At 53.1% G+C, this 14,467-nt stretch overlaps 1 protein-coding gene across 2 annotated transcripts; it reads left to right on the top strand.

The window, feature by feature from the left end:
• Positions 1-1,873: 1,873 nt before the first annotated feature.
• On the top strand, positions 1,874-12,614 carry Sgca (sarcoglycan alpha). 2 transcript variants are annotated; one of them, XM_048365778.1, is made up of 10 exons: positions 1,874-1,930; positions 2,450-2,557; positions 2,654-2,808; positions 3,015-3,087; positions 3,432-3,630; positions 4,185-4,347; positions 5,322-5,530; positions 5,770-5,796; positions 11,786-11,978; positions 12,450-12,614. In XM_048365778.1, the coding sequence occupies exons 1-9, from the start codon at positions 1,894-1,896 to the stop codon at positions 11,964-11,966; spliced, it is 1,152 nt and encodes a 383-aa protein (XP_048221735.1). In that variant the 5' UTR covers positions 1,874-1,893; the 3' UTR covers positions 11,967-11,978; positions 12,450-12,614. The 2 variants fall into 2 exon arrangements, with proteins under 2 accessions (XP_048221735.1, XP_048221734.1); XM_048365777.1 differs by having other exon boundaries at positions 2,438-2,557.
• Positions 12,615-14,467: the final 1,853 nt, after the last annotated feature.

Below are 14,467 nucleotides of genomic sequence, written 5' to 3'. Positions count from 1 at the left end.
TCAGGGCCTGCAGAGGCCAGCACTGGGCACACAGCTGGCAGTGGTAGATACAGAAGCCTGCAGAGGCCAAGTGACTCACCCTAGGCCACGTCTCCAGGAAGCATCTGGGTGGGGTTTGGGCCTTCGAGCCTCCCAGCCTATGCTGTTGCTCCCAGCAGGGGGAGCCAGGGAGGGCAGAGCTCCAGTCACTTGTCTTCATCTGGCTAGTCCCCTGAGGGCTGTCTGCTCCCAGCTCTACATAGGGGTATATTGGCCTGAGGCTCAAACTGAGAAACAGCCAACTCCATTTATTAAGGAAGCTGGTACCCAGCTCCCTACACCTACTAGGTGCTGGGCTGGGTGCCCAGGTGCAGGGACCGGAAGGCAGGAAGATCCTAGTCTCTGAGGAGCCCATGCCTACCACCACATCTGTGAGGCTGGGTTGGCACAGGGGTGTGTGCAGGGACTGAGAGCACCGGCTGACCCAGGAGGGAAGGAAGTAGGAAAGCTTTGGAGAGAGGGAGAGGCAGACTTGGGAAGACTTATGAAAGTTTGTTTGTTTTTGTTTTTTCTCCCTGAAGTTGGAGCAGGAAAATGGGGATGGGGCAGGAAAAGAACACCAGGCAGAGGGAACAGAATTCTTTAAAAGAAACCCAAGGAAGCATACCAAGCAAGGGAAGCCTAGGAATGGTGTGTGTGTGTGTGTGTGTGTGTGTGTGTGTGTGTGTGTGTGTGTTGGAGGTATCTATAAGGGAGTTCTAAGGATAGGAACAGCCAGAAAGCCATCAACTGAGGATGAATGGGGAACTTACAGGTAGTGGTGTTAGAGGGTTTGAGGGAGGAGATTTCATATTCCTCTAAGATTCTACCACCCAGAGAGAGTCTCAAGCAAAAAGATGGATTTACTGGGGAAGTAAAAAGCAAACTGACCGGCCAGGGACGCAGCACAGACTCAGGAGCTGAACTGCAACAGTGAAAAGCCGGCTGGCCGGCCAGGGACACAGTGCAGACTCGGGGGATACCCCTGTGACCCTCAGTGGTGCTCAAGTTGGGGTTATAAAGGAAAATACCACATGGTCGAGCCTGGCAACATGCAGGTGGCCAATGAGGTTACAACACACACAGGAAACCTCATAGTCATGCCAGGCCACACGCAGGTGGCCAATGGAGTTACAACCTGCCACGTAGTATCTGTTTGAACCAACCTATCATTCTAGTTAGAATTTGGGGGGCCCACACGATGCAGGCAGATACGCTTACTAGTGGGGGTGGGGATACTATTGTTAACCTTGAACGTCCCACTACACAGGTGGTCAAGCAATTTCTTATCACTGCCAGGGGGACCTTCCCTGGATTCTGAGCAGACAGGATGCGGCCCTCAACCCTGAAGCTCAGGGGCGGGGGAGATCTTAGTGAAGATGGAGTCAGCTTCTGCTCTCTTTAACTAATCTGAGATGGAGTCAGTCTGGCGTCCCCCAACAGTGGGAGATCTTAGGATTTTAGAGCTGACCCAGGTAGTCAGGTTAGTAACTTAGAGAATGTGCTCTGCATCTGAGCATGGTAGTACACACCTATAATCCCAGCTCTTGGGAGGTTGAGGTCGGGTAGGAGGATCAGGAGCTGAAAGTCAGCCAGAGCTGGGCTGTATAGTAAGACCCTGTCTCAAACACACACACACACACACACACACACACACACACACACACACACTCCTCCAGGAAAGTGTGGTAGGAGGGACATTGTATGAGAATAGTGCCTACCCCAGATTCAGTGCCTTGTGGGGGAGGGGAGGGCCCTGCTAGCCAAGGCTGGGCCCCAGCTGCTCTGGGACACCTCCCCCTTCTGTCCCTCCCTCCCTCCTTCCCCCCTGCTCCTGTCTCTGTCACTCACCAAGGCCAGCAGGGCAGGACAGCCATGGCGGCAGCACCTACGTGGATTCCTCTCCTTGTAGGCAAGTTGGGGTCTCCTTTAGGGAGCTGTCAAGGCGGAGGGGTAGGGTTCAGGGAGGATGAGGTGGAAGAATGGTGGGGGTGAGGCAGGGCCTGAAGGTCTTTGAAGGTGATAGATGCCCAGGCAGCCAGGGATCCAGGGCCTCGGCACTAGGTTCTGGGGTGTGGTGTTGGAAGCCCTGAGGGTGGAGATACTTTAGGGCTGGGGTGGACTGGACTGCACAGGCCCAGATGGTCTGGGGCCCTTTAATGGGCTGGCTTGGACACTGCTTCTATGAGGCCTGGGCTAAATTTAGACTTGGGGGGGGGGGAGGATGAGGGAGTTGGGCAAGTCCTTGTTACTCCATTTGGGGCAGGCCTGGCTTCTCCCCATGTATCCAGGGAGGTGTGTGTGTGTGGGGGGGAGGGCTTCTCTCAGACTTGCAGGATCACAAGGTACTTAGTATAGAAAAGTGCTTATCTAGAACTGAGGCAGCCTATGTGTTTGGGGCTTGTGGGGATCCCTCTAGGTTTCTTGGCAGGGTTAGGGAGCGTCGAGGCCCAGCAGATCACCCTACACCCACTTGTGGGCCGTTTCTTTGTGCATACCTTGGACCATGCCACCTTCCTGCGCCTTCCGGAGCACGTTGGTGAGGGGCCTGAGGGACCACCCGGTGTGCGGGGGGGGGGGGGGGCGTGCCTTGCCAGGGCTTCCAGACTCCAATCCCATGTTCTCTCTTCACCAGCCGTCCCACCCACCGTGCGAATCACCTACCATGCCCACCTCCAAGGACATCCTGACCTGCCTCGGTGGCTCCGCTACACCCAGCGCAGCCCTAACAACTCTGGCTTCCTCTACGGCACTGCAACCCCAGAAGATCGGGGACGCCAGGTCATAGAGGTGCCAGCAGGGACCCTCAGAGACCCCAGAGGGTGGGTCACTGTGGCCTTCTGGCAGCCATCCTGTCAGGGGGAACTGGGTGTTCCTTCATGTTCATTGGTCATTCATTCACATTCATTTACATACCCCTACTTTTATTGGTGTTTTCAGGCCCAGCTCTCAGGCTCTCTTAATCCTGCGGCTCCACTCTTCCCATTTCTCCTCAGGTCACAGCCTATAATCGAGACAGCTTCGATACCACTAGGCAGAGGCTGGTGCTGATAATTGGCGACCCAGAAGGTACCCCCCAATCCTGTCCCACCCCCTCCCCATCATTGCCAGTTCCTTGGAAAGGAGAGACTTGGGAAGCAGTAGGGAGCAGGTCATCCTGGAGGGTGGGACATAACATTGATGGTTTTTTAGGGAACAAGCCCTGGCCTGGGGCTAGTGTCTAGCTGGGTTATCATCTCTGTGTCAACTGATGTAGGGACCTGGGCAAGTCACCAAGAGTGCACATGTTGGGGAAAGGCGTTTGGGGCCTGAGGTTGGGGGGCTTGGAGGAGAAGAGCTTGAGGAAGACTAAGGAAAGAACTAGAGAGCAGAGAGGGACTAGGTGCAACCAACTATCCACTTGGCTCCTCCAGGCCCCCGGCTGCCATACCACGCGGAGTTCCTGGTGCGTAGCCATGATGTGGAGGAAGTGCTGCCCTCCACACCTGCTAGCCGCTTTCTGACAGCACTGGGCGGGCTCTGGGAGGCAGGGCAACTGCAGCTGCTCAACATAACCTCAGCCTTGGACCGTGGGGGCCGAGTTCCTCTTCCTATTGAGGGCCGTAAAGAAGGGTGAGTGGTAACTCTGGGGAGGTGGGCATCAGACAGGGGTCCCCCTAATTAACAGTTGGGATTCCTCACCCTTGTACACCCTAGGGCCACTCCTCCCAGATTCACCCCTGTCTATTCCTGTTACTCTCACTCAGTGCTGTGAATTCAGTACTCCCTAGTCTTCCATAAGTCCTCGGGCCTAAAGAGTGGGGTATTAGTCAAGGCACTGGTGGCTCATGCCTGGAATCCTAGCTGCTTAGGAGGCTGAGATCTGAGGATTGTGGTTCAAAGTCTGCTGAGAGATAAGAGTTGTAGAATGGTACTGTACCAGCCTTGAGTACAAAAGCTAAAGGGCAGCAGCCAGGCCTTGAGTTCAAGCCCCAGCACTGGCACACATACACACACACACACTCCAAAGAATGGAGTGATCTAGGCGACCTCAGATCTTGGGGGGAGGACTTTATCATGTGTCTCCAAGCTGTCTTTCCTACCCTAAATTAGGACACCCCAACACTGTGGTGTCTGGCACACTGTTCTCCCCCCCACTCTGTTGACAGTGGTTTCTTTGTGTCCAGGGTGTACATCAAGGTGGGCTCTGCCTCGCCCTTCTCCACCTGCCTGAAGATGGTGGCATCCCCTGAGAGCCACGCTAGCTGTTCCCAGGGTCAGCCTCCACTTCTGTCTTGCTATGACACTTTAGCACCCTACTTCCGCATTGACTGGTGCAATGTGTCTCTGGTGAGGAGGGACCCCGACTCCAGGGCTGGGGGGGACTGCTTCCTACTCCAATCAGATTTCTCCAGTTTCTTCCTCTGATGTTCAGTTAGTCTCAGCCTTAGATGTTCTCGCTCTCTCCTCTCCTCTCCTCTCCTCTCCTCTCCTCTCCTCTCCTCTCCTCTCCTCTCCTCTCCTCTCCTCTCCTCTCCTCTCCTCTCCTCTCCTCTCCTCTCCTTTCCTCTCCCCTCCCTTCCCCCTCCTCCCCTCTCCCTTCTCTCTCTTCCCTCTCCCTCTCCCATCTCTAACAACCTGGGGGCTGGAGGGGGTGGAGGGTGGCGGTGAGAAGGAAAGAGAGAAGTTTTACTTTTGCCCACAAGAGGGCAACAGAGTCTACAGTCCACATACAGGACCTCCAGCCTTGGTGTCCTAGCTCTGCCCAGCCCCATAGCTACAGCAACAGCCCCCATCAGGTTGGTTTCCAGACTTCCCTCATGAAGGGCCCCTGAGAGATTCCTCCTAGTAAACCCGCCTATCACAAGGAGTGGATAGCTTTCCAAACTATAAATTCAAAGAGGTCTCCCTACAGCTCTTGGGGATGTTGAGAGTCCCCAGAGATCCCAAATCCTTGGCTAGGAATGCTGTGCTTCTGGGAAATTGTCTCCAGGATGGGGGTGGAGCAGGGAGACTCAGAGCCACAAAGTCCGGATCAGGCATTGATGTCCCCATACCTGCCACGTGGGAGGCACCATGCCTGCTGCAGCCTCACAGTCACTATAGGAAGCAGGTTACACCACGATCACTCTGACTTTACAGGTGAGGAAACTGAGGCATGCAGAGGCAAATCACCCCCAGTGAAGCACAAGGCTGAGGAACTGGGGCTCACCATCGTGTGATCTTGTCTCTCCTGGCTCCTTATCCCACGTTCTCCTTGCAAGGTCATACAGACTAGGGGAGAAAACCCTGTGACTCTGGGTCATCCCTGGCTCTCTGTGCAGGTGGATAAGTCAGTACCAGAACCCCCGGAGGAGGTGCCCACCCCAGGCGATGGGATCCTGGAGGATGACCCATTCTTCTGCCCACCTACGGAGGCCACAGCTCAGGACTTCCTGACAGATGCGCTGGTCACCCTCCTGGTGCCTCTGCTGCTGGCCCTGCTGCTCGCTCTGCTGCTGGCCTACATCATGTGCTGCCGGCGCGAGGGACGGTGAGGCAGGGGCAGAGGGCAGGGTGGAGACCAGCTGCTTCTCGTTCCCAGGGGTCCTCTTGTGGGTGGGAGCCACGTGGGGACCCAGAGCCCTCAGGGAATGGGGTTCTCAGAGGGGGAGTGTAGGGTACATTTTGAGGCAGCCAGGGTCTTGAGGAGACTGAACATCCCTCCCCCCTTCCCATTTGTGCCCTGGCGACCCTGTGGAGAGAAACCAACTCTCCTTGTTTTTTTCACAGGCTGAAGAGAGACCTGGCCACCTCTGAGTGAGTAGGGGAAAGCTGGGGGTTGGGGGAGGAAGGATGGGAGTTGGGCTGGGGTCTCTCTAGACTGTCACATTTGGACCCTCCAACCTCTATGAGCTACAGAGACAAGGTATCTTTGGGATGATGGGTGTTTAACTGCTAAGCCCTGGCCCTGGGCAGGCTGAAGGCTGGGCCGGTGCTCTGAGTCATCCTAGAGTCTTTTATGAGCCCAATGCTGATGCTGGTGGCTCATGCCTGTAATCCTAAGGATCTCAGTTTGAAGTGAGACTGGAGGTATGACGCAAGAAACAAAAAGGTCCATTGTGTCATAGGTAGGTGTGCCATAAGTGGGTCTTTAAAGAGAAATAGCTGGGCACTGGTGGCTCACACCTCTATGTCAGCCTGGGTAAAAAGATCGATTACACACACATACTCTGCATTCAACATTCAGCTTTTATACCCACTCTCGCTTCTATTACTCCTTCCAAAATTCATTTCTTAATTTGTCCCAGCTTCCCCTACCTGTGGCTTCCCTTCTCTCCACCTCCTCCCCACAGCCCTCTTCCTCCCCCACGCCCTGAATCCCAAAGATTCCAGGAGGCAGATGTGATATACGTTGGGCTCCTTTTATTCACTGCATACAGCCCGTGGCAGGTATGGCTCTCTGCCTCTTTGCCTGGCCTGCCTGGTTAAGTACGGCGGCTCTTGGCTGCCCGGCGGACTCCCTTGAAACCCTGCTTTGGGCCCTGTCTGGAGCTCGCTCTTGACCTGTGCTGTCCACAACGGCGCTGCCCAGAGCGACGCTGCCCAGACTGTCTTGGTGGTGGCTGGCATCTCTTGGCCTTGATATTTTGGGCCTGCTTCTTACCCAGGCTGAAGGAACCTGAGTAGCCTCTGCCGGACACCTGCTTGATCATGCCACTGTCCAGCAACTTCTGGATCACACACTTGAAACGCCAGGAGTTGCGAGTCATGTTGTAGCCCGTGCCTGCCACAGCCTTCTTCAGGGCGGCCAGGGACACACGATTGCGTGCCCCCTTGTCTGCCACGGCCCTCAGGATCACCTTCGACATGCTGGGCCTCTGCTGGGCTTTGGGGAAGGTGCGAGGCCCCGTTTCACTCTTGCTCGGGGCCCCTGATGCACTAGCCTGCCAGCTTCCACCCATGGTAGTGTTTGTGGCCAAGGGCACTGGCGGGGCCACCGGAGAAGTGTCTTTTTGCATCTCTCCCGGGGGGAGTGGCGGCGGGGAGTTGGGTGTCAGAACCTCCAGGGTGGTGGCTGAAGGTCCCCCACTGGGTCAGTCTTGGTGGTCAGCAAGCTGGGTCCTGGCTCCCGTTGCCCTCAAGAGGCTTCTTGTAAGGCTGTGGCCCACACCTCCCCTGGCTGGCCAGTGGGGTGACCGAGGACGATCACACACGGCTGGCCTCAGCAGACTCCTGCCGTGGGCTTGGGGGGAGGCGAAGTTATCCCTGCAGTGACCTCAGGGGGCTATTGTGAGGCCACCAGAGTACTTCAGGGGTCACAGGGACCCCATTGTTCCCACTGCTGGGAGGGGCAAACAGGAAGTAGCAGTGTGGACATCTACTGTACCAGGTGCCCTGCTGAGAAAAGGCAGGTGGGCATGCGGGTGTGCGTGCACATGTCAAAGACTGTGTGCCCTGAGCCCTCAGTTTTAACCCATTGTTTGGCCCCACCAGCTGGCTCTTTGTGTCTCTGGGTTAAAGAGTATTTGAGCCTAGTATGGTGGCTCAGCTGTAATCCTAGCTACTTAGGAGGCTGAGACCTAGAAGAGCTTCATGGCCTGAAGCCAGTGTAGGCAGAAAAAAAATCCATGGGACTCTGATCTCCAATGAACTACCAAAAGGCTAGGCTGCAGGTATGGTTCAAGGGGTAGAGTGCCAGCTAAGTTTTCTCTCTAGGACCTGAGTTCAAGCCCTAGGACCAGAAAAAAAAATCCCCAAACCATTTTAAACACCAGAACCATACCAATGTGATTTTAATGGGGAATATACTTTCCAGAGTAAACAAATGAAATTCCTTGCTTTATGTAAGTCCATCAACTTTCTATGCAACACAGTTAAAAGGTTGGGGATGTAACAGTGGTAAAAACAGCACAAAACTAAAACAAACAAAAATCCCCAAACCATAAAGCTAAGAGACTTGAAATACTTTGATTTTTTAAAATTTTACTTTCATAGATTTCACTTTCATTATTTGTTTTACTTTCATAGAGTTCACCTCCGTCAAGGCCCATAGCTTTCCCTGTTAACTGCACAAGGTGGATATTATTGTTATTTTTGGAGGGGGTGGAGCTATGCCAAATTTGGTTATTTCTAGTTACTGTCATTGTAAATTTTGTATTATTTTATTTATTTATTTATTTTGGCCAGTCCTGGGGCTTGAACTCACAGACTTTCCTGCCAGGGCTGGGTTCTAATTGTGATGCTCTGATCTCAGCCTCCTGAGTAGTTAGGATTATAGGCATGTGTCACCAGCACCTGGCTCAGTTGTTTTACTCTGCTCAGTGCATACTTTTTTTGGTTGTGGGACTTGAACTTCGGGCCTGGGTGCTCTTCAGTTCAAGGCTAGCACTCTCTCACTTGAGCCACAGTGCCACTTCCAGTTTTTTGTGTGTTTTTTTTTGTGGTTAATTGGAGATAGGAGTCTCATGGACTTTTGTGTCTTGGCTGGCTTCGAACATCGATGCTCAGATCTCAGTCTCCTGAGTAGTTTGGACTATAGGTATGAATCACCAGTGCCCAGCTAGTGCATTCAGTTTTAAAAGTAGTTGTTTCTCATGCTGGAGATGGAACTCAGGGCCTCACACATGTGAGTCAAGAGTTCTACTGCTGCCATCTTTGAAATTAGCCACAAGTTGTGGTTCTGCTGCCTGTGTCTTGCCTACATCAGACTTTACAGTTCCCAAGTTCTTCCAGGCCCTAGTGACACTGTCCTGTGACCTGTGTGCCAGACCCAGAGCATTCAGGATCACATATCTGTGGTGGAGTAGGAGGTAGCCAAGATCTAGGCACGTAGTGGTGTATTTGTGCATTCATGTGTGTTGTTTGGGCATGTAAGAACTCCCACCTGCTCTTCTGTTGGCCAGAGTGTTGATGTGGAGGGCCTATTCTCATAGACCCCTCGGGGTCTGGGGTCTGCTTTCACTGTAGAAAAACACTCTCAGAGTATTCTTCCACCTGATTCTAGGTGTGGGACCTGGAGTGGAGAGGGACCTCTGACTAAAGCCTCTCCTGCTGGGGTTCTTACTTGCCTGGCTGGCTCCACTCCTAGCTCTCCCACCTCTCCCATCTCTCCTACCTCTCCTCAGTTTCCTGCTGCCTACGCATAGAAAATTGTGTTTCTGAATACCTCCTTTTGCCAAATTTCAGACTCATGGCCTTGTCTTGATCTTCCTGTGGCTTTTAGATGGTGACTCTAAGACACCTGTCTTCCCCCAGCCAGAGGGTGCTGGGTGTTCAGCCACACTCCCCAGGGAGAGTGGTCCATTTTGCACAAGGCTGAAAGTCTTTCTGTAGTCGTGCCTTTCGGGTGCTACAGGGTCCTGTGTCCAGTGAATGAGACATGAACATGTACATGGTAGAGACGATTCCCGCCACCCCCATAGGATCAATAATGGAGTGGGAAGTGGGGTGGCTTTAGCCTGTATGGAGGTCCCAGCCTCCCAGCAGTTTCTGCTGTTCATAAGGAAAAGTCTCTGCTCTGTCTGACCTGTCTTAACTTCCCCTGGAGGCCAAGTTCATTGGGGGAGTTGGTACAGGAAAATAACATCAACTGTTACCATAGCAACTGCAAGTATCCAATAATAATGGCTACTAGCCAAGCACTGGTGGCTCAGAGCTGCCTATAAATCCTAACTACTTAGGAGGCTGAAATCTGAGGATCTTGGTTCAAAGCCAGCCCCAGCAGGAAAGCCCACAAGACTCATCTCCAATTAACCACCGAAAGGCTTAAAGTAGAACTGTGGCTCAAATGGTAAAATACCAGCCTTGAGTGAAAAGGCCAAATGAGAGTGTGAGGTCCAAAATTCAAGACCCAGTATTGGGCTGGGAATGTGGCTTAGTGGTAGAGTGTTTGCCTAGCCTGCATAAAGCTGGGTTCGATTCCTCAGTACCACATAAACAGGAAAAGCTGGAAGTGGTGCTGTGGCTCAAGTGGTAGAGTGCTACCCTTGAGCAAAAGAAGCTCAGGGACAGTGCTCAGGCCCTGAGTTCAAACACCAGGACTGGCAAAAACAACAACAACAACAACAACAACAAATTGCTTAAGACCCAGTACTAGCACACACAAAAATAATAATAGCTACTGCTGGTTATAAGCTGGACTAGGAGATGCTTTAGGTGCTTTCTTTTCTACATTAACCTACATTAATTCATGCACTACATTCCAGGTAAGGGCACAGAGGCCCAAGGAGGTTAAATAATTTACCTAAGGTCACAGTGCAGTAAACAGCAGAATGCAGATTCAAACCCAAAGCAAGTCCTTGTGCTTCACTGTGCTCCCTGCTGCTCTGAGAGGACTCCAGCGTGTTCCTGGACAGCAGGAGCATACCCACGAGGACATCACCTGTGCAGACAGTGGAGCCTCCTGACGGAGGCCAGGAGCTGGAGCTCAGGAAGAATGTCCTGAAGGATGGGGCCACTCAGTGTTCCAGGCGATGGGTGGTGACGCTTCAGGCCAGCCTTTAGAAACTCCAGTCTCAAACAGAGAAAGGAAGACAGAAGATATATTCAGAGGAGGTTAGGGCACAAAGGAGCAGGGACAGGCCCAAGGAGCCAATGGTGAGATGACCCAGGGCTGTGGGGACACGGGGAGGCTATACTGCAAGGGGCGACAGCCTGGGAAAAGCTGGGAGGCGAGAGAAGGGCAAGGAGAAAGTTGGTATTAAGAGAGGGGCTAGGGGCTGGGGATATGGCCTAGTGGCAAGAGTGCCTGCTTCATATACATGAGGCCCTGGGTTTGATTCCCCAGCACCACATATACAGAAAATGGCCAGAAGTGGCGCTGTGACTCAAGTGGCAGAGTGCTAGCCTTGAGCAAAAAGAAGCCAGGGACAGTGCTCAGGCCTTGAGTCCAAGCCCCAGGACTGGCCAAAAAAAAAAAAAAAAAAAAAAGAGAGGGGCTAGGTGCTTGATGCTTGATGGTACTGAGGAGCTGAGTGCTGGATGCTTGGTGTTTAGAGTTTCTGAGAGAGGAGCTAGTGCAATGCCAAGTGCTTGGAGTTTGTCCTAAGTGAGGAGCTGAGTGCTAGATGCTCAGTGCTTGGGTTGGTACTAAGAAAGAAGCTGAGGGGCTGGGAATATGGCCTAGTGGCAAGATTGCTTGCCTCATACACATGAAGTCCTGGGTTTGATTCCCCAGCACCACATATGTAGAAAATGGCCAGAAGTGGCTCTGTGGCTCAAGTGGCAGAGTGCTAGCCTTGAGCAAAAAGGAGCCAGGGACAGTGCTCAGGCCCTGAGGCAAGCTCCAGGGATGGCCAAAAAAAAAAAAAAAAAAAAAAGAAAGAAAGAAGCTGAGTGCCCCAGGCTTGGTGCTTGGGGTTTTTGAGAGTACTGAGAGAGGCCGGAGTGCTAGGACAGAGCCACCAGGCTCTAACAACAGACTGTGAGGCCCAGCATCGGGTGTCCACTGTGGGTATGTGCCACGCCTCAGTATCTCCTGAGCATCCGCCCCATGCTGACCGCTGCTCTGTGCCCCATGCTGCATCGATTCATTGGATCTTCCTATCAGTCTAGGAGGCAGGCCTGGCCGCCCTCATTTTACAGTTGAGAAAACTGAGGCATCCAGTAGTTATGCAACTTACTGAGGACATGCAGCTCTGACCCCAGGCTGTCTGCACCCAGGGCCTGTGTCTCAGTCACAGGACAACGAGCAGACACTATGGGATTTCCTGTTGGTTCCCTGCTCCCACGTTGTATATTTGGGTCCTAGACCCTAGGGGCTGACTCTGAGAGCTGCTGACCCCTGCCCTTTGCCCTCTGCCTTCAGCATCCAGATGTTCCACCATTTCACCATCCATGGGAACACAGAGGAGCTGCGGCAGATGGCGGCCAGCCGAGAGGTGCCCCGGCCTCTCTCCACCTTGCCCATGTTCAACGTGCGCACAGGCGAGCGGCTGCCTCCCCGTGTGGACAGTGCCCAGGTGCCCCTCATCCTGGACCAGCACTGATGGCCCGGCCAGGTAGGTCTGGCTGGCAGGGCCAGGCTTGTTGCTGGCCATGGGTGGCAGCTGCTTCAAGGCTGGGGCAGGTAAGGGGCTAGAAGGGAAAGGGGCACACAGAGACCTGTAAGAGTACTCAAAAGCTCTGGGGCAGGGTGCTGGTGCTCTCACCTGTAATCCTAGCTACTCAGGAGGCTGAGATCTGAGGATCACAGTTCAAGGACAGCTGAGGCATGAAAGTCCATGAGACTCTTATCTCTAATTAAACACTCCTCTACCACCCCCACCAATAAAAAGAGCTGGCAATGGAGCTGTGGCTCAAATGGTAGAGTACTAGCTAGCCTTGAGCAAAGGAAGCTCAAGGACAGCACCCAGGCCCTGAGTTCAAGCCTCAGGACAGGCCCTGAGGTCAGGCTCCTACAGGGGAGGGGAAGGAAGGCAGGGACACCAGTATCAAGCTCCCTCAACTTTTCCTTCTTTCCATCCTTCCAGCCCCGGCCTTTCCTTTCAGACAGCTGCTGACCTGTAGCTTCTGGCTTCTGGACCACTTGAACCTCAGACTCTGAACATCAGAGAGATGGGCTTGGGCAAAGTGAGGGAGGTGATGGTCTATGCAGTCCAAATCCTGGAATAAACAAATGCCTACAGCTCTGCTCATCTATGGCTGCCAGTGCCTGCCTTTTAAGCAGCCTCCCCAAATCCTCACTGCCTCCATTCTTTCTGTCTTATGGGGGTCCCCAGAAGGGGCTTCTAGCTTGTCCTTGGGCTCGTGGAAATTTGCTGTTTTCTCAAATTCTCTGGTTGGGGAATGACTTGCTAGATACAGCTCACCCATGAACTTGACAATGAGGGATGACTGGATCATTATCTTTTGTGTTGTTGCCAGTACTGGGGCTTGAACTCAGGACCTTATGCTCTTACTTGACCTTTTCACACAAAGCCAGCACTCTTACCACCTGAGCCACAGCTCCAATTCCAACTTTTTGCTGGTTAGCTGGAGATAAGAGAGTATCATGGACTTTCCTGCCTGGGCTGGCTTCAAGCAATGATCTTCAGATCTCAGCCTCCTGAGTAGCTAGGATTACAGGTGTGAGTCATCAGCTCCCAGCATGATCTTCATTTTATTTTATTTTATTTTATGCCTGGGCACTGTCCCTGAACTTTTTTTTTTTTTTTTTGCCAGTCCTGGGCCTTGGACTCAGGGCCTGAGCACTGTCCCTGGCTTCTCTTTGCTCAAGGCTAGCACTCTGCCACTTGAGCCACAGCACCACTTCTGGCCGTTTTCTGTGTATGTGGTGCTGGGGAATTGAACCCAGGGCTTCATGTATACAAGTCAAGCACTCTTGCCACTAGGCCATATTCCCAGCCCCCCTGAACTTCTTTTTTCTCAAGGCTAACAGTCTACCACTTGAGCCAAAGCACCACTTCCAGCTTTTTGTGTGTATGTGGTACTGAGGAATCAAACCCAGGGCTTTCTGTATGTTAGGCAAGCCCTATACTGCTAGCCACATTCCCCCATAATCTTCATTCTATAGAGAAGGAAAGTGAGGCTTCTGGAGAGTAAATGATGGACCTAAGGTCACAGAGCAGGCAGGCACAGAGCTTGGCTTGCAGCCTTGCAGCCTGGCATGGTCTCCTACAGGGCTGAGGCTGAGAGACTTGTGAAGCTGAGGACCCGGGCTCTTCCCTGGAGATTTGGATGACACTGTTGAGATTCCTGTGCAGGTTGAGTGCCTTTGCACGCCAGCTAAGATTTGGAGAGAGCTTAGAAGATGGGACTGAATTTCTGCTCCTCTCCTAGTGGCTCCTTCAGAGACCTGGCAGAGGCCTAGACATTCTGCAAGCCTAGAGCACTTGTTGAGCTGAATGTCGTCAGTGTGGCGGAGAAAGCACAGCACAGCCAGAGGTTGCTTGGCTAGGTGGCCACAAGCACACTGGGCCAGCTCGGCACTTGCTCACTGTCATCGTGTCACATCCAGCCTCACATTTTACCCCCTCTGTGTGGGACCAGGCCAGACCAGGCTGAGCTGAGAGGTGACCCCATAAAAGAGGATAACTGGCTGGGTGCTGGTGGCTCATGCCTGTAATCCTAGCTACTCAGGAGGCTGAGATCTGAGGTTCTTGGTTCAAAGCCAAGACAGATAGGAAAGTCCATGCGTCTCTTACCTCCAATTTACCAGAAAGCCAGGAGTGGAGCTGTGGCTCAAAAGTAGTAGAGTTTAAAGCTCAGGGACAGTACCCAGGCTCTGAGTTCAAGCTCCATGACCAACCCATAACCGCCCCCCCCAAAAAAAAGGATAACTGAGGAATAAGGACCCAGGACCCAGGTAGGTCTCTAGAGACAGCTCAAAGAGAATCCAAACAAGGACCTGTCCCCACCACCCTGGCATGCCTCAGCTGTTCCTGCTGGGAGCCTGGAGTCTCTCAAACCCTCAGAACTTTTCCTAGTCTCTGCCTCTGTGACATGGTCTCAGAGAGGCTTCCCCTGGCCCCAGGGCCTCCGGGGCCCT

Source organism: Perognathus longimembris, chromosome 17 (assembly GCF_023159225.1).
Source record: "Perognathus longimembris pacificus isolate PPM17 chromosome 17, ASM2315922v1, whole genome shotgun sequence".
Classification (NCBI taxonomy): domain Eukaryota; kingdom Metazoa; phylum Chordata; class Mammalia; order Rodentia; family Heteromyidae; genus Perognathus; species Perognathus longimembris.
The sequence above is the reverse complement of the archived record's forward strand: the minus strand, read 5'-3'. Positions and strand labels throughout refer to the sequence as shown.

What these genes read in the sequence shown, in the direction of transcription:
- Sgca (XM_048365777.1), top strand. Translation starts at nt 1,894, where the DNA reads ATGGCGGCAGCACCTACGTGGATTCCTCTCCTTGTAG. An exon ending in GTGGATTCCTCTCCTTGTAG is followed by an intron (nt 1,931 to 2,437) that starts GCAAGTTGGGGT and finishes GGATCCCTCTAG; the next exon opens with GTTTCTTGGCAGGGTTAGGG. An exon ending in ATTGAGGGCCGTAAAGAAGG is followed by an intron (nt 3,631 to 4,184) that starts GTGAGTGGTAAC and finishes CTTTGTGTCCAG; the next exon opens with GGTGTACATCAAGGTGGGCT.